The sequence below is a fragment of the Pan paniscus genome, chromosome 9 (genome assembly GCF_029289425.2).
Source record: "Pan paniscus chromosome 9, NHGRI_mPanPan1-v2.0_pri, whole genome shotgun sequence".
NCBI lineage: Eukaryota > Metazoa > Chordata > Mammalia > Primates > Hominidae > Pan > Pan paniscus.
Genome location: NC_073258.2, coordinates 2,740,786 through 2,756,151, shown reverse-complemented (window position 1 = coordinate 2,756,151; position 15,366 = coordinate 2,740,786). Strand labels below are relative to the sequence as shown.

Here is a 15,366-nt window from a genome sequence, read left to right as displayed (position 1 = left end):
AGGGAGGCGATGTCACCACAAGATCCCCCTGCAGTTCCAACACTCAGGGGCAGCCTGGGGCCCCCCCTCACCCGACTCGCAACCATGCTGGGAGACGCCTCTGGGAGCGGACTGTGGGCCCCGGTTCCAGCTACCGGAAGCACCAGGCTCTGCAGGGGCAGCAGGAGCAGGTACTTCTGAGCCTACAGGGGGCCAGGTGGGGGCCTTCCTGGGCCCCCAAGAGCACAGGAATGTTGAGGTGCATGCAAACAAACCCAGTGCCCAGGAGGGCTGAGCTCCTGCCTGCTCTGTGGAGTGGGAGGCCCTGCCATGCCTCTTCGCTGCGGCCAGCATCTTGGCAGTGTCCACTCTAGATGGGCCACCGCTGCCATCACTCCTGCCTCAGCCTCCCAAAGTGCTGAGATTACAGGTGTGAGCCACTATGCCCAGCCTTATCATTGATTTTTAAGAAATTTCCTCAAAGGCTGCCGCTGACCCCTGCCGTCCCCCGCCTGTGTCCTCGGCCGCCTTCACCTTCTCACGCTTGGTCTTTCTGAGCACCCTGCTTAGAAACGCAGTCACACTCACATGGGCTGCTGCCTTCCCGGGCTTCCTTTCCCTCCGCTGCCCTTGCCGCCAGCTGGTATACCACATGTGTTATTGATGGCGTCGTCATGCCCCGCCCCCCCATTAGAATGTAAGATCCTTGGGGGCAGCAGTTTTTGTCTGTTCCGTTCCCTGCCTTTTCCTCAGTGCATGACATGTAGTGAGTGTGTAATGAATCATTGCTAAACGGATTAAATGATGGTGTGAATCGTCCAGATTACATGGAATTTTGACTTTTTTGTTTTCCAAGGTTCTCTTTCTGATGTGCAGGCTTCCCCTGCCTGTGGTTTACATTTCTTCTATCCTTTTCTCATTTTCTTGGGTTAGCATGGATCATTAAATCCAAGGCTAGTTCTTCTCTTGCTGCGAAACATCTGTGAGTGGGGACAAGTCCATCTGAACTAGATACACAGGGATCAGCGGGCAGGAGAGCTGGTCAGCACATGGCTTCTGGGCATGTGTGTGGCCAGCCATGTCCCCTGCCCTGCGGGCACCTCTGTGGACCTGCACACCTGTGGACCAGCAGGACCTGTGAAGCCCACACCAGGCGACTGGATGCCGCCCTGGTCCACGGCAGGTCCCCCTGGTTCCTCCTTCGGCTCCACCGCCCAGCTGCCGTGAGTGCACGGTGAGCGGTGACCTCAGGACGTATCTTCAGAGGACAATTCTGGCTGCTGGGCCTAGGAGCTATTTTCCCACCCCGTGTGAACGAGGAGGTAGAAAGAAGAGTGACCGCTCAAGATGTGCATGTCCTAGTCCCAGAACCTGTGACTGTTACCTTCATGGCAAAGGGGTTTTGCAGATGTGACTGAGTGAGGGATGTGATGGTTATCGTGGGTTTGCTGGGAGGGCCCAGTGTCATCGCAGGGGGCCTTATAAGAGAAGGCAGCAGGGTCAGAGTCACAGGAGGAGATGAGGGAGAGAGGGAGAGAGAGAGTGAGTGAGAGAGGGGAAGAGGCCAAGCTGCTGAAATCCAGGTGGCCTTGAGAAGCTGGAGAAGGCACGGACGCAGACTCACACCTAAGTCTCTAGAAGGAACCAGCCCTGCTGACACCTTAATTTTAGCATTTTTTTTTTTTTTTTCCGAGACAGGGCCTTGCTCTGTTTCCCAGGCTGGAGTGCAGTGATGCAACCACAGCTCACTGCAGCCCTGACCTCCCGGGCTCAGGTGATCCTCCTGCCTCAACCTTCCAAGTAGGACTACACAGGTACACAGCACCGTGTCTAGGGATCCGGCCGCTTCAGCCTCCCAAAGTACTGGGATTACAGGTGTGAGCCACTGTGCCGGGCTTAGTTCTAGGACTTTTTATCTCCAGAACTGTAAGATAATAATTTTTTAAGCCACTACATTTGTGCCAATTTGCCACAGCAGCCACAGGGAACTCACACAACCACTCGCTGCCTGGCAGAGTACAGTCTCCCTCTTGTGACCCGGCCCAGGCCAGGACTGAGCTGGACCCACAGGCAGAGAGGAGACAAGGCAGGAGTGGGCTTCGACCAGCCTCTGAGTCTGTCCTTCTCTGGTGCCCTGCTGACCCTGACCTTGAGGGTTCCAAACTCATACAGGCCCCCTGATTACGGCTTCACCGGCTTGAGTTGGGTTTCCGTTTCTGGCAACCCTGAGTTCTGCCTGATCACCCCCAACCCCAGCACGGGACATGCCCCACCTGGGTGCAGCAGCTCCTCCACCCTAGAGGAGGCTGGGGTGGGACTGACACCCCGATTCTGTTTGCAGAATGAGGGGAACTGAGGTGGTGACTGCTCATTCCTCACCCCAGTGTGGGAGGGCCCTGTTCTATCTATGTCTGTTATCAGCGGGCACAGACCCCATAGACACAGGGCGGAGGAAGTCGGAAGCCCCCTCCCCACAGGGCCCGGCACAGAACCTCACAGGCAGGAAGGCGGAAAGTGGTCTTGGGGGTAGGAGAAGGAGGGGTCTGGAAGGGCTGCGGCTGGGAGTCAGGAGGTCGTGCTCAGGGTCCCCCAGGGGAGAGGACTCTACCTCTCAAGAGAACAGGCACAGAGAACAAGTCAGAACTAAAAAAAATATTTCATTTCATTCTGAATAAAAAACAGAACAGACAGAACTCTTGGAAATTCTGAAAACAATGTCATCGCTACAGCAAAATTTCACAGAAATCATCGCAGAGTGGGGACCAAGGCCAGGCCCTGACCCGCCGTGAAGGCTGCCTCTCCGGGGAGGGGCACGACGCAGGCGCCCAGTGGGCCAGAGAGGGGCAGGCACAGGCGGTGGCTGTGCCCCTCTGACCAGCCCTGCCGGGTCTCTCGGGACCAAGCTCAAAGCCCAGCCCCCAGCAGCTGCCTCGGGACTCCCACCGGGGCTGGGAGGGGCTGCCCGTCCTCAAGACGCCCCCGTGCGAGAGCCCTTCCTGCTGCGGACGCTCCACATGCCCCTCTTGGAGTGGTAGTGGTGATAGAAATTCCGCAGTCGGAGCCGCTCCACCTCCAGCCCTGCCTGCAGGACCCTGGGGCCGGCGGCAGAGAGGTGGTCAGGACCCCGGGCTTGGGGACGGAGAGGTGGTCAGGACCCCGGGGCCAGGGGCGGAGAGGTGGTCAGGACCCCGGGGCCGGGGGCGGAGAGGTGGTCAGGACCCCGGGGCCGGGGGCGGAGAGGTGGTCAGGACCCCGGGGCCGGGGGCGGAGAGGTGGTCAGGACCCCGGGCTTGGGGACGGAGAGGTGGTCAGGACCCCGGGGCCGGGGGCGGAGAGGTGGTCAGGACCCCGGGGCCGGGGGCGGAGAGGTGGTCAGGACCCCGGGGCCGGGGGCGGAGAGGTGGTCAGGACCCCGGGCTTGGGGACGGAGAGGTGGTCAGGACCCCGGGGCCGGGGGCGGAGAGGTGGTCAGGACCCCGGGGCCGGGGGCGGAGAGGTGGTCAGGACCCCGGGGCCGGGGGCGGAGAAGGGGTCAGTACCCTGGTCCAGGGGCTGGGGGTGTCAGGGCTGCCTCGAGCGTGCATGGCCCCAGTGGGATGATGGGGACTCAGGGCCACCCAGGGCCTATGGGATCGGGGGCAGAGCTGGTTCAGGGATGTCCCTGACCTTGCAGGACCCTGGGGGTGGGACAGGGTTTCAGAAGTGATGTGGGTGGAGAAGTCTCTCCAGGCCTACAGGATACTGGGAAGACGGGGAAGGGCAGAGTTCTCTCAGCATGTGGGCGCCGTGGGGGGCATAAATCCCCCTTCCCCATTCAGAGGAGGACGCAGGGGTCAGGGTGTCACCTCTGGGGAGTGGGGAGGTGGTCACCTGTCCAGGAGCTCCCAGTCTTCACCCCCCCACTGGTCTCGGAACTCCTCCGTGTTCATTCCTCCGACCCGGTCAAAGTCCGACTTGTAGATCCCAAAAAGGCCAAAGCCGTTCACCTCCCAGTAACCTGGGGCGGGAGGGTGAGGGGTGCTGCCCTTCAGACCAGGTCCTGCAAGGGTTCCCCCCCGCAAAGCGCCGCTAGGAGACCTCGGGAGGGGTCAGGTGCCGGGTCCCATCACCACGGGGGCTTCCGGGAGTCGTCCGGTGGTACTGGGTCATGACCCTGGAGTGCGGTGCATAAACGCGGGAGGAGGTTTATATGCGGTGCATAAACCTCCCTGGAGGAGGTTCCTGGGGCCCCTGGCATGGCCCTGGGTGTGCTGGTGCGGGGGGACTGGGGCTCTGGGCACTACGGGGAGCACTGATGGACTCCCAGGCCTCCCCTGGGGATTGAGAGAGGCCCCGGGTTCCTGGACTTTACCGCGGCGGTTGGTGGGAACCCTGGTATCACAGGGTGGGACGCTCGGGGCCTCACCGTGGGGGTCCCGGGGCGAGCTCCCGCAGCTCAGGCGCATGACCACGGGCGCGAAGGCCAGCCTGCCCTCCACGCAGTGCTTGCGGATGCCGTCCAGGATGTTGGGTGGGAAGTGGATGTGCAGGTCGCAGAGGAACACGATGCTGCTGGCGTCCTGGGGGGTGCGGGAGGTCTGAGCCCCGCTCTCCGCTCCTCCCCGGGCACGCCCCGTTTTGCTCCCCGACCCCCATGGGGCCCTCGGACCTCTACCGCGTCCACTCCCGCCTGCAGCCCGGCGGAGCGCTCGAAGTTCCCGGTTCGTCTCAGGTACTGGTACCTGGGGAGGGGGAGTCACAGGCACGATCTCTGGGGGTGGGGTCAGGAAAACCCACCTCCCGGGGAGGAAAGCTGCGCTGGGTCCGCCCAGGTGGAAGTAGGGGTTGTTACCGGGGCAGGCGCGCGGCGCGCAGGGCCCGCTCCACGTCCATATCCTCGCTCTCGAAATCCACCAGGACGACGCTGAAACGCGAGTCCCCGGTGCGCGCGTGCAGCGCAGCCATGTCCGCCAGGAACTGTGCCACCCACCGTGCCTGGTTTTTCACTGGAGGAGAAATGGGGAGGGGGGGGGTGCGCTGAGCCGACGCTGACTCTACGGTGGGGCCTCCCAGCTCCGAAGAACTTCATCCTGGACACCCACACCCTTTCCTAGTCATTAGGGTCCATGTTCCTTCCACGAGGTCTCCCGGACACCCCGAGCCCGCCCTGCGAACCTGGCACGATGAAGTGAACCATCACGTCCTGGCGCCAGGCCAGGCGCAGTGGCCGGCAGAGCTCGGGGCGGCCGTCGGGGCGCACGGAGGCGGCGGGAGCGGGCTCGGGACTTTCTCCGTCTGCATCCCCTACACGGGCTCCCGGCAGCCGCAGGAAGACGTACTCGGACAGTCGCAGGCGGCCGCCCCCGCGCTCCTGCAGCTCCAGCTCCAGCAGGAAGCGACTCCCTCGCGCCGAGTCCCGGCGCTTCTCCACGTTCACGATGCGCAGAAGCGCGAAGCGCCTGCAAGGCTCAGTGGTCAGCCGGTACTGGGGCTTCCAGCCTGCACCCTGCCCACAACCCTGGTCCGCCCTGGCCACAGAAACTCAGCCGACTTGGAGTTGGCGGAGGCTGCGGGCTCCGCGGCACAGCACCTGCCCCTCCAGGTTGGCCCAGCAGGCAGGTCCACCTTCCAGCCACCCCCTCCAGGGTCGGGGCAGGACTGGGGGCACACCAGCGAGCCCAGGCCCATCCTCACCTCCTCGCGGGCCTCCTGGCCACCACTCACGTCCCAGGTGACGTTTATGACATGCCCGCCTGTCCTGTTACCCCCTTGCTCAGAAACCTTCAGGAGTTAGCCACCGCCCATAGGACAAGGTTCCAAGGAGCTTTTGTGGCATTCTAGGACCTTAAGCAGTTTTGATTTTGTGGCCTTCAACCTTCCCCTCATACTGGGGTAGCAGACTCCTCCTCAGGCACAGCCACTGTCTCCTCTCCTTTGTCCTGAGGAGTCCCCTGCCTGGGATGTTTGCCCCAGTCCTCCCAGCCACTCCTCTTCCAGGCCCTGGGTCACCTCTTCTGAGAAGCCCCCAACCGTGCCTTCACAGCACCCCTTTCCCCCAGGCAGCAGTTCCGCTCCTGTCCTGATCCCTGAGTGCAGGAGGCTGCTTCCATGCTGGGAGCCCGTTCCTGGCCCCTTCCTCCTCATTCCGCTCGGCCAAGAACCTCAGTTTCCCTCCACTCTGCTCTCCTCATCTGGAGAAAACAGGACCCTGCCCTAGACAACGGTTTCTCTTCAGTCGGCCTCACGTCCTCCCTTGGCAGAGTCTGTGCCCTTCACTGGGGGACACCCATCTGTGTGACAGCCGAGGGTCCGAGGCCTCCCTCCAACTCCTGTCCTTCCCCACCCCAAAGCCCTGAGTGTCAGGGACCTCCTGCCCCAAATGCTCTTGGTCTCTCTACACTGTTGCTCCTTGAGCCATACCCAGGTGGGCAATGGTGGGGCCACAACCATGATCTTCCCATGAGGCCCCCAAGGAATGACGAGCTGCTCTCAGGAAGCTTAGAGCCGGGGCAGGCATGCCCTCTGAGCCACCTAGAATCCAGCGCCCACTGCCCAGGGCTCCAGGCTGTCAGTCACCACCACCACCTTCCCTTCCCCTCCAGGCAGCGGCATACCTGTCTGCACCCAAACCGGTGGAATTCCTGCTCTGCTCACAACCTTCCATCACGCACACAAGAAACAGTCGCATGCGGCTGTGCCTCCATCCTCTGCCCCTGCCTTTGCTCTGCTCGCAACCTTCCATCACACACATGAGAAACAGTCCTGGCCCTGTCTCCATCCTCTGCCCCTGCCTTTGCTCTGCTCGCAACCTTCCATCACACACACGAGAAACAGTCCTGGCCCTGTCTCCATCCTCTGCCCCTGCCTTTGCTCTGCTCGCAACCTTCCATCACACACACGAGAAACAGTCCTGGCCCTGTCTCCATCCTCTGCCCCTGCCTTTGCTCTGCTCACAACCTTCCATCACGCACAGCAGAAACAGTCCCGGTTCTGCCACCATCCTCTGCCCCTGCCTCTGCCTGTCATCACTGTGCAACTCCTAACTCGCCTTCAAGGCTGGGCACAGCAGACACTGCCTCTTCTTAGAACTCCACAGGCCTCCCCAAGGCCAAATTAGACTCCCCACTCCTGCGCACCAGCCTGCAGGGAGGGCAGACAGCACTAGATTCCTGGGGCCTCAGGGAGACCAGAGGGGCCAATGGGGCAGAAGCCCTGCACCTTCCTCTGCAGTCAGGTCCTGACAGTCTGGGAACGCCCAGGGGCACTGCGAGGGGAGAGGAGGAGGGGCCCAGGGGTCTTGAGCTTTGCCCTAAGTGTCTCTGCCTGGCCCCGGAATGGGGCTGTCTGCGCAGCAACTGGCTGCGACTGACGCTGACCTCTGCAGCTTGGACTCATCCCTGGGCCCAGGTCCAGGATGACAGAAGTGGGGTACACAGGTGCAAGGACGGGGCGCCAGACCTGGGTGGGGCTCCAGGGAGGTCCCTGAGGCTGGACAAGTGCCCGGGCAGTCAGGACGCCAGGAAGGAAGGAGAGAAGCTGGGGCTTCCCTGGCGTGGGGCGCGGTGCCTCAGCCCCCAGGCCGGTACACCACTGGGCCCTGGGGAAGGTCTGAGGAGTCCACCAAGGCCAGGACCTCCTCTCCCCGGCTGTCCCCGCCTCCAAAACCGCCCTGGCGCGCGTTCGGCCGCCCCCATACCCGCCGTGGCGCGCGTTCAGCCGCTCCATGTACTGAGCGGTCACGTCCACGGCCTCCGCCTCCGGCAGCTGCAGGTTCCCCGAAACGTTGCATCGCAGGTCGTTCCAGTCCGAGCGCAGCAGCTCGAAGTCCACGGCGCCCACGCTGAACGTGCGCTGCCAGTCGATGGCGTCCTCACGCCAGCGTCCGAGCGCCGGGCCCGCGGCCTCCTCGCTGTCCTCCGACACGGCCTCGTCGCCGGGGGCCCCATCGTCCTCCCCTTCCTCTTCCTCTTCGCCCTCCCCGGGCAGCTGCGGCCCGGACACCTGGGACAAGCTCAGGAAGGAGGTCACGGGCCGCGCTTCGGAGAAGTTTGAGTCCACTGTGGGCGCCGCAGGTCCCAGCGTGCGCGCCTGGCCCTCCCGGCCCCCTTGGGTGGCCTGCGCCCGGGCTGGGGGCCTCGGCTGTGTGGCCTGGGGGCCGCCGGTCCTGCGGCCGTGGGGCCGGGGTGGGCGTGGGGGCGCCCGCAGCTGCACTCTGGGCAGAGGCCTGGGGTGCAGGAAGACGCCAGGGAAGGGCGGCCAGGGCGCACGCGGCGCTGGGGCCCGGGGGGATGCCCGCTGTCCCGGCCGCACCCTGGTCACGTACACCTTTGGGGGCGGCTGCTCCACTGCAGGGCGCGGGGGCGGAGCTCGGCCCAAGAAGAGCGGCAAGGGGCGGGCGGCCCTGGCGGCCCAGCTCAGGGCCCGGGAGTGCCTGGGGGTCCCCTCGTCCCGGGGGCGGGGAGGGGTCGGCGGGGCGAGGGTGGCTCCGGGCTCGGCGGGGGCTGCTGGGGCGGGGGACTGGGGGCCGCTCCTGGGCGGGGCCGCCTCGGTGGGCTCCAGGCTGTCGAGCAGCTCCCCCTCGTCCTCGTCGCCCAGGAAGTCTGCGGGAAACGCGGGTTAGAAGCTCCCTGCGCAGGTGGGTGCGGGCCAGGGGCGCTGCGGACACTCACCGTCCGGGTTGAGGAAGAGGAAGGCTCGGCGCTGCACCTCGTCTTCTTCATCCTCATCCCCCTCCTCCTTGTCCATCTTCATGTATTTATAGAACCCAAACCTGGGGCGCGGCGGGGCATCAGAGCCGAGTCCCGCCCCGCCCGCCCCGCCCCGCATTAGCCCGGCCGCGCGCCCACCTCTCCAGATACAGCGGAGACTCGCGGTAGAAGCACTTGTTGTCCGTCTCCATGTGGGTGAGGCGAGTGTAGTCGTTGGGATAAACGAAGGACAGGTACACCTGGGGGGTGGGGGGGGGGGGCGCAGGGCTCAGGGCGGGGACCTCCCGGGGCGGCCTCCCAAGGGGCTGGAGAAGGCTCCGCGGAGTCCTGGACGGGAGACGGGGTCTCCAGCCGCACTCACAAATTGCAGGCCCTGGTATCTGGCGATCGGGAAGTCCTTGACCACGTAGGTGGGGGCGTAGGCGCAGGGCTCCAGCACGTTCTCCAGGCTCGAAGATTCCATGCGTGGAGCTGCAGGAGGTGCGGTCACAGGGTGGCTGGGGCAGGCACCCCCGCCCTCGCCCCCGCGCGGGCCCCCTCTCACTGAGGAAAAAGGTATCCCTGGGATCTGGCCGCAGCATGTCTGCGCTGGTCTCCTCCTGCGGCGGACGCCCCCCCACGTGGCTGGCTGGAGACTGGGGGACGTGCGCCACGTGGTCCATCTTCAAGGCTGACTCATCTGGGGGCAGAAGAGCTCCAGGGAGTGCTCAGACCCCCTCCTCCACTCTTCCCACTCACACCCAGAGCCCATCCCGAGGAGCCCCACATCCCCAGAGGCGTCCGCTCGCACCTGTGTACAGGGAGATGTGAGCAGAGCTGATGACCTCGAACTTCAGGCCGGGCAGGAAAGCTCGCCACTGCGGGGCAGAGAGGGTGGGGGTCAGGGACAGGGCGGTGGCTGGGTCCAGGGAAGAAAGGGTCTACCCTGGCTCAGGGCCGGGGGACTAATAGGACCAATCCCTTAAAGGATGCAGGAGAGGAGATGGCAGAGGGGTCCGGGGTGTTCCAAGAAGGGGCAGCAGGGAAGCTGGGGAAGGAAGCCCAGAAAGCTGAGGGACCCTGGGAGCAGGGCCAGACCCCACCATGCTCCCTTCCTCACCTTTCCTCCTCCCTCCCTTCCACCTCCCTCCCTTCCTCCCTCCCTCCCTGAGGCCCCCCCCCGCCCCGCCTCGGGTTAAGATTTCCAACCCCACCCAGTGAGGGTCACTGCTGGCCCCCTAAGGGCCAGGCTGGATGCCCCCCCACTCTACCCCCACCAAGTTGGGGCTCCAGGGGCTGTCTCAGGCCCTTCTGTTCCCACCTCATCCTGGGGCCTCCACAGACCACCCCAAACCCCTGTCTCCAGCCTGGGCCCTCTGCCCAGCTGAGCTGGGATGAAACGTGCCCTCCACACACCAGACACAGGCACCATCATTCTGCCCCCCACACCCACCAGGCTGCAGGCCCTCTGCCTTGCTGTATAACCCCTTCCCCCTTCCCCCATCCATCCCCACAGCCACCTCCCTGGGTTTGAGGACCAAAGGCCACAGTAAAAATCCTTCCCCCAGGCTCTCTCCGCTTTGTGGCCAGGGGTTTTTTCCTGGAATGCAAATCCAATGGCCTCATTCTCAGGACAAAGGCCTATCTGTCCAGAGTGCTGCTCAGGCCCCGCCTTATCTGGCCACCAGACCCCTCCTAGTCTCGAAGACCCGGTTCCTCTGCTGGGTCTCTTCCTTCGCTGTTCTTGTGGTGTGGAATTCATCCGCCGTACACCCCACCCCAAATTCTCTGCCCCCCACATCTCCCTACTGAAGGTCTCCATCCTCTCAAGACTCTACTCAAAGGTGACTCCTAGTGAAGCCTCGCCGAGCCCCCCAGGAGGGCAGAGCAGACCCTCCTGACCTCAGGCCCATGGCCCTGACCATCTGCTTTGTCAACTTTGGGACGGGGACCCCATTGCTGTTGTCCTGCAGGGAGGTGGGGGGAGTGGAGTCTCCAGAAGCCCCCGGGGGAGGAAGGCACTCACGCCCACTTCCACGTGGTCCGAGCCGCGGTCGTCCTGCTTGTGCAGCAACTCAAAGTAGTACCTCCGGGAGGCCATGAGCCTGGGGACACGAGGAGCAAGGGTCGTGCCATGCAAAGGAAGCTCAAATAGTGGTGGCAGGGAAGGGGGCAGGTGGCTCCCACACCCCTCAGGGCTGGCCCTCAGGAGGATGGCAGCTTGGCCGGGCGGGTGCTCGTGCAGTGTGTGCAAGTGTGCACAGGATAAGGAGACAGCGCGTAGCCCCCTCCCACGAATACACAAGTGCACGCACATGCACCCCCCAGTCACTCACCGCCTGGGCTTGGACACCTGGGAGCTGAACTTGGTGAATTCTCCAGGCGCTGTCCACTCGGAGCCAGTCTGGGGGGTGATAGAGCAGGGGTGGTGGTGGTGGGGGGGGGGGTTCACTCTCTCCCTGGGGACACCAAACCCATCGGGTCCTCATTCCCAAGAGGCTGGTGGGCACAGGTGACTGAGCTGCAGGAGGCCCGGGAAGACACCAGGGCTGGGGTGGGGGTACCTTGCCCACAAAGGCCACAAGCTGGGCAGCAGCAGGGCTCTCGTCCAGACTCAGCCAGAACTCCGAGTTGTCATCTGAGGCCACAGAAAACTGGACGTCTCCTAGTCCACAAGACTAGGCTCAGGGGGGTGGAGCCTCACGACACCCCTCCCCCGGGGCACCCTCACCCCCGTACCGTCCCTCGCCGGGTGGATGAAACCAAAAATACGGAGTCCATAGTTCTTCCACTTGGGGGACACGGCCAACTTCTTCACGGTGGTGCGCGTCTGGGGGGGCAGTGACTGTTGCTGTCGAAGCCCCCCACGTGCCCTGCCCACCCGGCACCCCCCAACCCCGGCACTCACATGAGGGAACAGCGGGAAGTGCAGGTTCCTCCTCAGGTGGCCCACGGCGCCCCCACACCAGTCCTCAAACACGTGCAGGTTCACCTGCCCCTTGTACTGGGGATGGGGGGGCCTTACCTTCTGCACGGCCCGCCGCCCCCCCAGCCCCCGCCCTGCCTCCCAGCCCATTACAGGCCGAGCCGGCTCACCTCCTCCCGCCATGGGGGTGTCTGATGGGTGAAGTTCAGTGGCAGCCTCCCAGCCCCCCCAGGAAACAGCATGTCTAGGTCCCGACCTTCGGGCTGCAGGAGAGAAAAGGCAACAGGGTCAGGGTTGGAAGGGCAGGGAGGAGGTCACACACACCAAGACAAACCTTCACAAAGACCCCTTCCAACATATGTCCACACAGCCCTAAATGCCCGTGAGCCCCAGCCACGCAAACCCTGACCTGTGGCACCTGGCACATACACTCAGACACCCTGGTCACTCTAGCCCAAGCAGATGCTCGGCCACCCCACACACTGACCGGCCGGCACATTCATGCACCTGCTGCAGCCCCCAGACACAGAGCTCCAGACAGGATGGCTGGTGCTGGAGCTCACACAGACAAGCTGTGCCGTGCCCCACATGTCCTGTGTCTCATGCCCCCTGCTGCGTCCTCCAGAACGGACAGGTTCTCAAGACACCAACACACAAGTGGCTTCGGGGTCTCGTCTCCGTGCACACGTGTTCTCCCCAAGGCCCTGCTCACCGCCTGCTCCTCTTCACGGCTCTCACTGGAGTCCTCAGCCCTCTGTGTGGATGGCACAGCGTGGACCCCCCGGCCGTCGGTCACACTGGTCAGCTTCTCACCATCTGCAGGTGGCACGTGAGGCCTGTCTCGGGCCCAGGCTCTCTCCAAGGCCATTCTGCCTGCTGCTGGGTTCAGCTGGGCCAGGGACCCACATGGCTAGAGCAGGGCAGGCAGGCTGTGGTGTCTCTCACTAAAGCCTCTCCTTCTCATCTGCTTCCTCTGCCACCAGATGCCCCTCCCCCCAGCGAGGCAACTTCTTCTACACCCCACCTCTGGTGGGGCAGCCCAGGCTGAGCCTTGCAGCAGGCTCTTCCCAACCTCCAGCAGGTGTGAGGGAGGAAAGCCGGGTGCGCCAGCTGGCGTGTGTAGGCACCCACATGCACCTCCATCTGGCCATTCTTGTTGAGTGGCTCTGCCTCCAGGAAGACCCCAGGACTGCCCTGTGCCCTCAGCACTTTCTCTGTGTGCTGGAGTGTTCCACGTCTGCCTCCCTTACCAGAACTGAGAACTCAGGGTTAGTGCCAGGGACTGTAGTCTCTCCTGAAGGATTTGAGCTCTCAAAGTCTGGACTGAGGAACAGGCATGGATGCTGACGCCCAGGCATGGCCCTGGAGCAGAGGGTGGCCCTGGATTGAGTGTCCTTGGGTAGGAGGACCAGGAGGGGCAGAATTGGGGTGAAGAGAAGCGTCCCTACAGATGCTCAGGTCCCAGGGCGTGGAACCCCCTGGGGCTGCAGTGGGGATGTCTAGGTCCACAGCTTAGGGAGGTCCAGGAAGTGGAGAGGGCTGGGGTGCAGAGCTGGCCTGCCCAGGCTTGTGAGGAGGCAGTAGAGATGTCCACAGGCAGATCTGGGAAGGGTCCCCCAGGGCTCCCTGACTTTGGCCCCAGGTCCCCCAACAGAACAGTCTGCTCACTCGCCCTCTCCCTGGGCAGCTGTTGGGCTCCTCTGGTCCTGGCCCTAGCCTCAGAGGTAGCAAGTGTACAGGTGCCCTGGGGCGGAGCTGGCTTAGCCTCAAGGGGTCCCTATGCCTCCGCCCCCTCCTGGTTGGGCTTAGACCCCTGCGCTGCTCAGAAAACCACAGAGGAGCCTGCAGAGGGGGCTGGTTTTGTTCTGTGTCATTGGGCCAGCTGTGGATCCTGCCCTATCTGCTGATAGCTGGGGTGGGGCTTTTTAGGGATTCAGCAGTATCGGGGGTCTCTTGAGGGTGTGGAAGCTGTGAGGTATGTGGGTTGGGACAAGCCCCAGACCCTTGGCCTGTGTGGGTCCAGGCGTCCCGGCACAGGAAGAGAACACAGGGGCTTTGGCAGGTGGAGTGGCCCAGGTGTCCCCAGCCAGTATCATTGTTCTGCCCCCTCAGGACACCTGGCTCCCTGGAAAAGGCTCAGAGGCAGCCAGCTGGGGTCTCTCCTGGTCTGGGCATGGCACTAACCTCCCTCCTCCAGAGGGGGCGTTCTGCCCGCCTTCTCCCCCCACCCCACCGCCAGGCTTTCATCTACGCCTTCCTGTCTGGAATGCTCTTTCCCCCAAAGGTGTATGTCAAAGATCACCATCTCCAGGAGGCCCTACCCCGGCTGGCTCACCGTGACCCCATCTGCTTTGTTTGTGGGTTGGGGTTGGGAGAGTTTACGCCAGGCTCCCCAAGCTGGGCCCCATCCCTACGCATGGACCCCCACAACACTGGCACAGTTCACCGAGGGCGCCCCCGCCGGGAAGCGTCCCAGCTGCACCGGCCACTTCAGAAAGCCCCTGCCCGGGTCCCTAGCACACAGGGAAACTGAGGCCCTGCTAAGCGGGCAGGGGGTGGAGGCGAGGCCTGAGAAGGCCTCTTGGAAGCCTCAGCAGGGTCTAGGGGCAGAGACTTCCGCAGGAGCCCACTGTCAGCCCCTCACTACCGGATCCAGGCCAGATCCCAGAGTCAGGGACCCTCTCTGGGAGGGTCGCGCGCGTCACTGCCGACGTCATCGAGCGTCCGGGCCGAGCCGAACCGCGCCCCCTCCCCCCAAATCGCAGAGCGGAGAACAGCGGGCGGGGTCTCCGGGAGGGTCGGGCCCAGCCGAGACCCCTGTGCGGTGGGAGGCCCGGCCCGCGCCCCGGGGCCCCCGCCGCCCGCGCCCCCGCGCCCCCCGCGCCCCCCGCGCCCCCCGCGCCGTACCTCGCCCGTAGCCCAGGCGCTGGCGCAGCGCGCGTCCCTGGCGCACCAGGCCCAGGTGCACGTAGGTGAGCCACGCGGCGCAGCTCAGCAGCAGCAGCAGCAGCAGCAGCTTCATCTGCTTACGGATCTTCTTCACCGGGAGCCGCGGCATCGCGGCCGCCGCGCCCGCCCCAGGCCGCGCTCAGCGGCGCCGCTGCAGCCCCCGGCCCCCGCCCGCCCCGCGCCGCATCCCCGGCCCGCCCCGCCGCGCTCAGCGCCCGCGGCCCCGCATGGTCCTTTGTCCGCCGTGCGCGGCCACCGGGTGCGGCCGCGACCCCCCCAGGCCGCCCTCGGCCGCGGGCCCGGGGTGGGCGGCAGGGGCGGCTCCTCGCGGTGCCCCCCGCCCGGCCGCTCCCGGCTCCGCGCTCCTGGCTCCGCGCTCCTGGGGCGGCGGCGGGACCGAACAGCATCCACGCCGCGGAGCTGCCACCGCGGATCGGGCCCCGGCCGCGCGCGCGGAACCAATCGGACCGAGCCAGGCCGCGGGGAGCCAATGGCGGCGCGCGGGGCGGGGTGCGGGGCGCGGGGAGGCGGGGCGGGGGGAGGCGGGGCGAGGGGAGGCAAGGCGGGGCGGGGGGTGCGGAGGGTGCGGGGCGGGGGGGTGAGGGGTGCGGGGCGGGGGGGTGAGGGGTGCGGGGCGGGGCTCGGGGTGCGGGACGGACAGGGATGCGGGGCGCGGGGCGAGGGATGCGGGGCGCGGGGCGAGGGATGCGGGGTGCGGGGCGCGGGGCGCGCGTCCACCTGGGCCACGGAGCGCGGGGGCGCGGCACACAGACGCGGGGCTGGGAAGCGCTGGGGCTCGGGGACCGTGGGGGGCGGCGGGGGATGGGCACAGCCTGACTGGGGGCC

The 15,366-nt window shown here is 65.1% G+C and overlaps 1 protein-coding gene across 5 annotated transcripts; it reads right to left on the bottom strand.

Annotated features, from left to right (window-relative positions):
- Window positions 1-2,616: 2,616 nt before the first annotated feature.
- Window positions 2,617-14,956, bottom strand: B4GALNT4 (beta-1,4-N-acetyl-galactosaminyltransferase 4). Of its 5 annotated transcripts, XM_034931802.3 has the most exons (21): window positions 14,479-14,607; window positions 12,822-12,933; window positions 12,284-12,387; window positions 11,742-11,834; window positions 11,554-11,649; window positions 11,385-11,475; window positions 11,210-11,310; window positions 10,982-11,049; window positions 10,672-10,750; window positions 9,457-9,523; window positions 9,211-9,345; window positions 9,028-9,137; window positions 8,805-8,905; window positions 8,628-8,728; window positions 7,655-8,558; window positions 5,134-5,417; window positions 4,811-4,964; window positions 4,628-4,700; window positions 4,385-4,538; window positions 3,850-3,976; window positions 2,617-3,071 (listed from the first exon to the last, which is right to left on the bottom strand). In XM_034931802.3, the coding sequence occupies exons 4-21, from the start codon at window positions 11,811-11,813 to the stop codon at window positions 2,948-2,950; spliced, it is 2,841 nt and encodes a 946-aa protein (XP_034787693.2). In that variant the 5' UTR covers window positions 11,814-11,834; window positions 12,284-12,387; window positions 12,822-12,933; window positions 14,479-14,607; the 3' UTR covers window positions 2,617-2,947. The 5 variants fall into 5 exon arrangements, 4 of the variants coding, with proteins under 4 accessions (XP_034787693.2, XP_034787688.2, XP_034787690.2 ...); XM_034931797.4 differs by lacking the exon at window positions 12,822-12,933 and having other exon boundaries at window positions 14,479-14,956; XM_034931799.3 differs by lacking the exons at window positions 2,617-3,071; window positions 12,822-12,933 and adding an exon at window positions 3,078-3,720 and having other exon boundaries at window positions 14,479-14,695.
- Window positions 14,957-15,366: the final 410 nt, after the last annotated feature.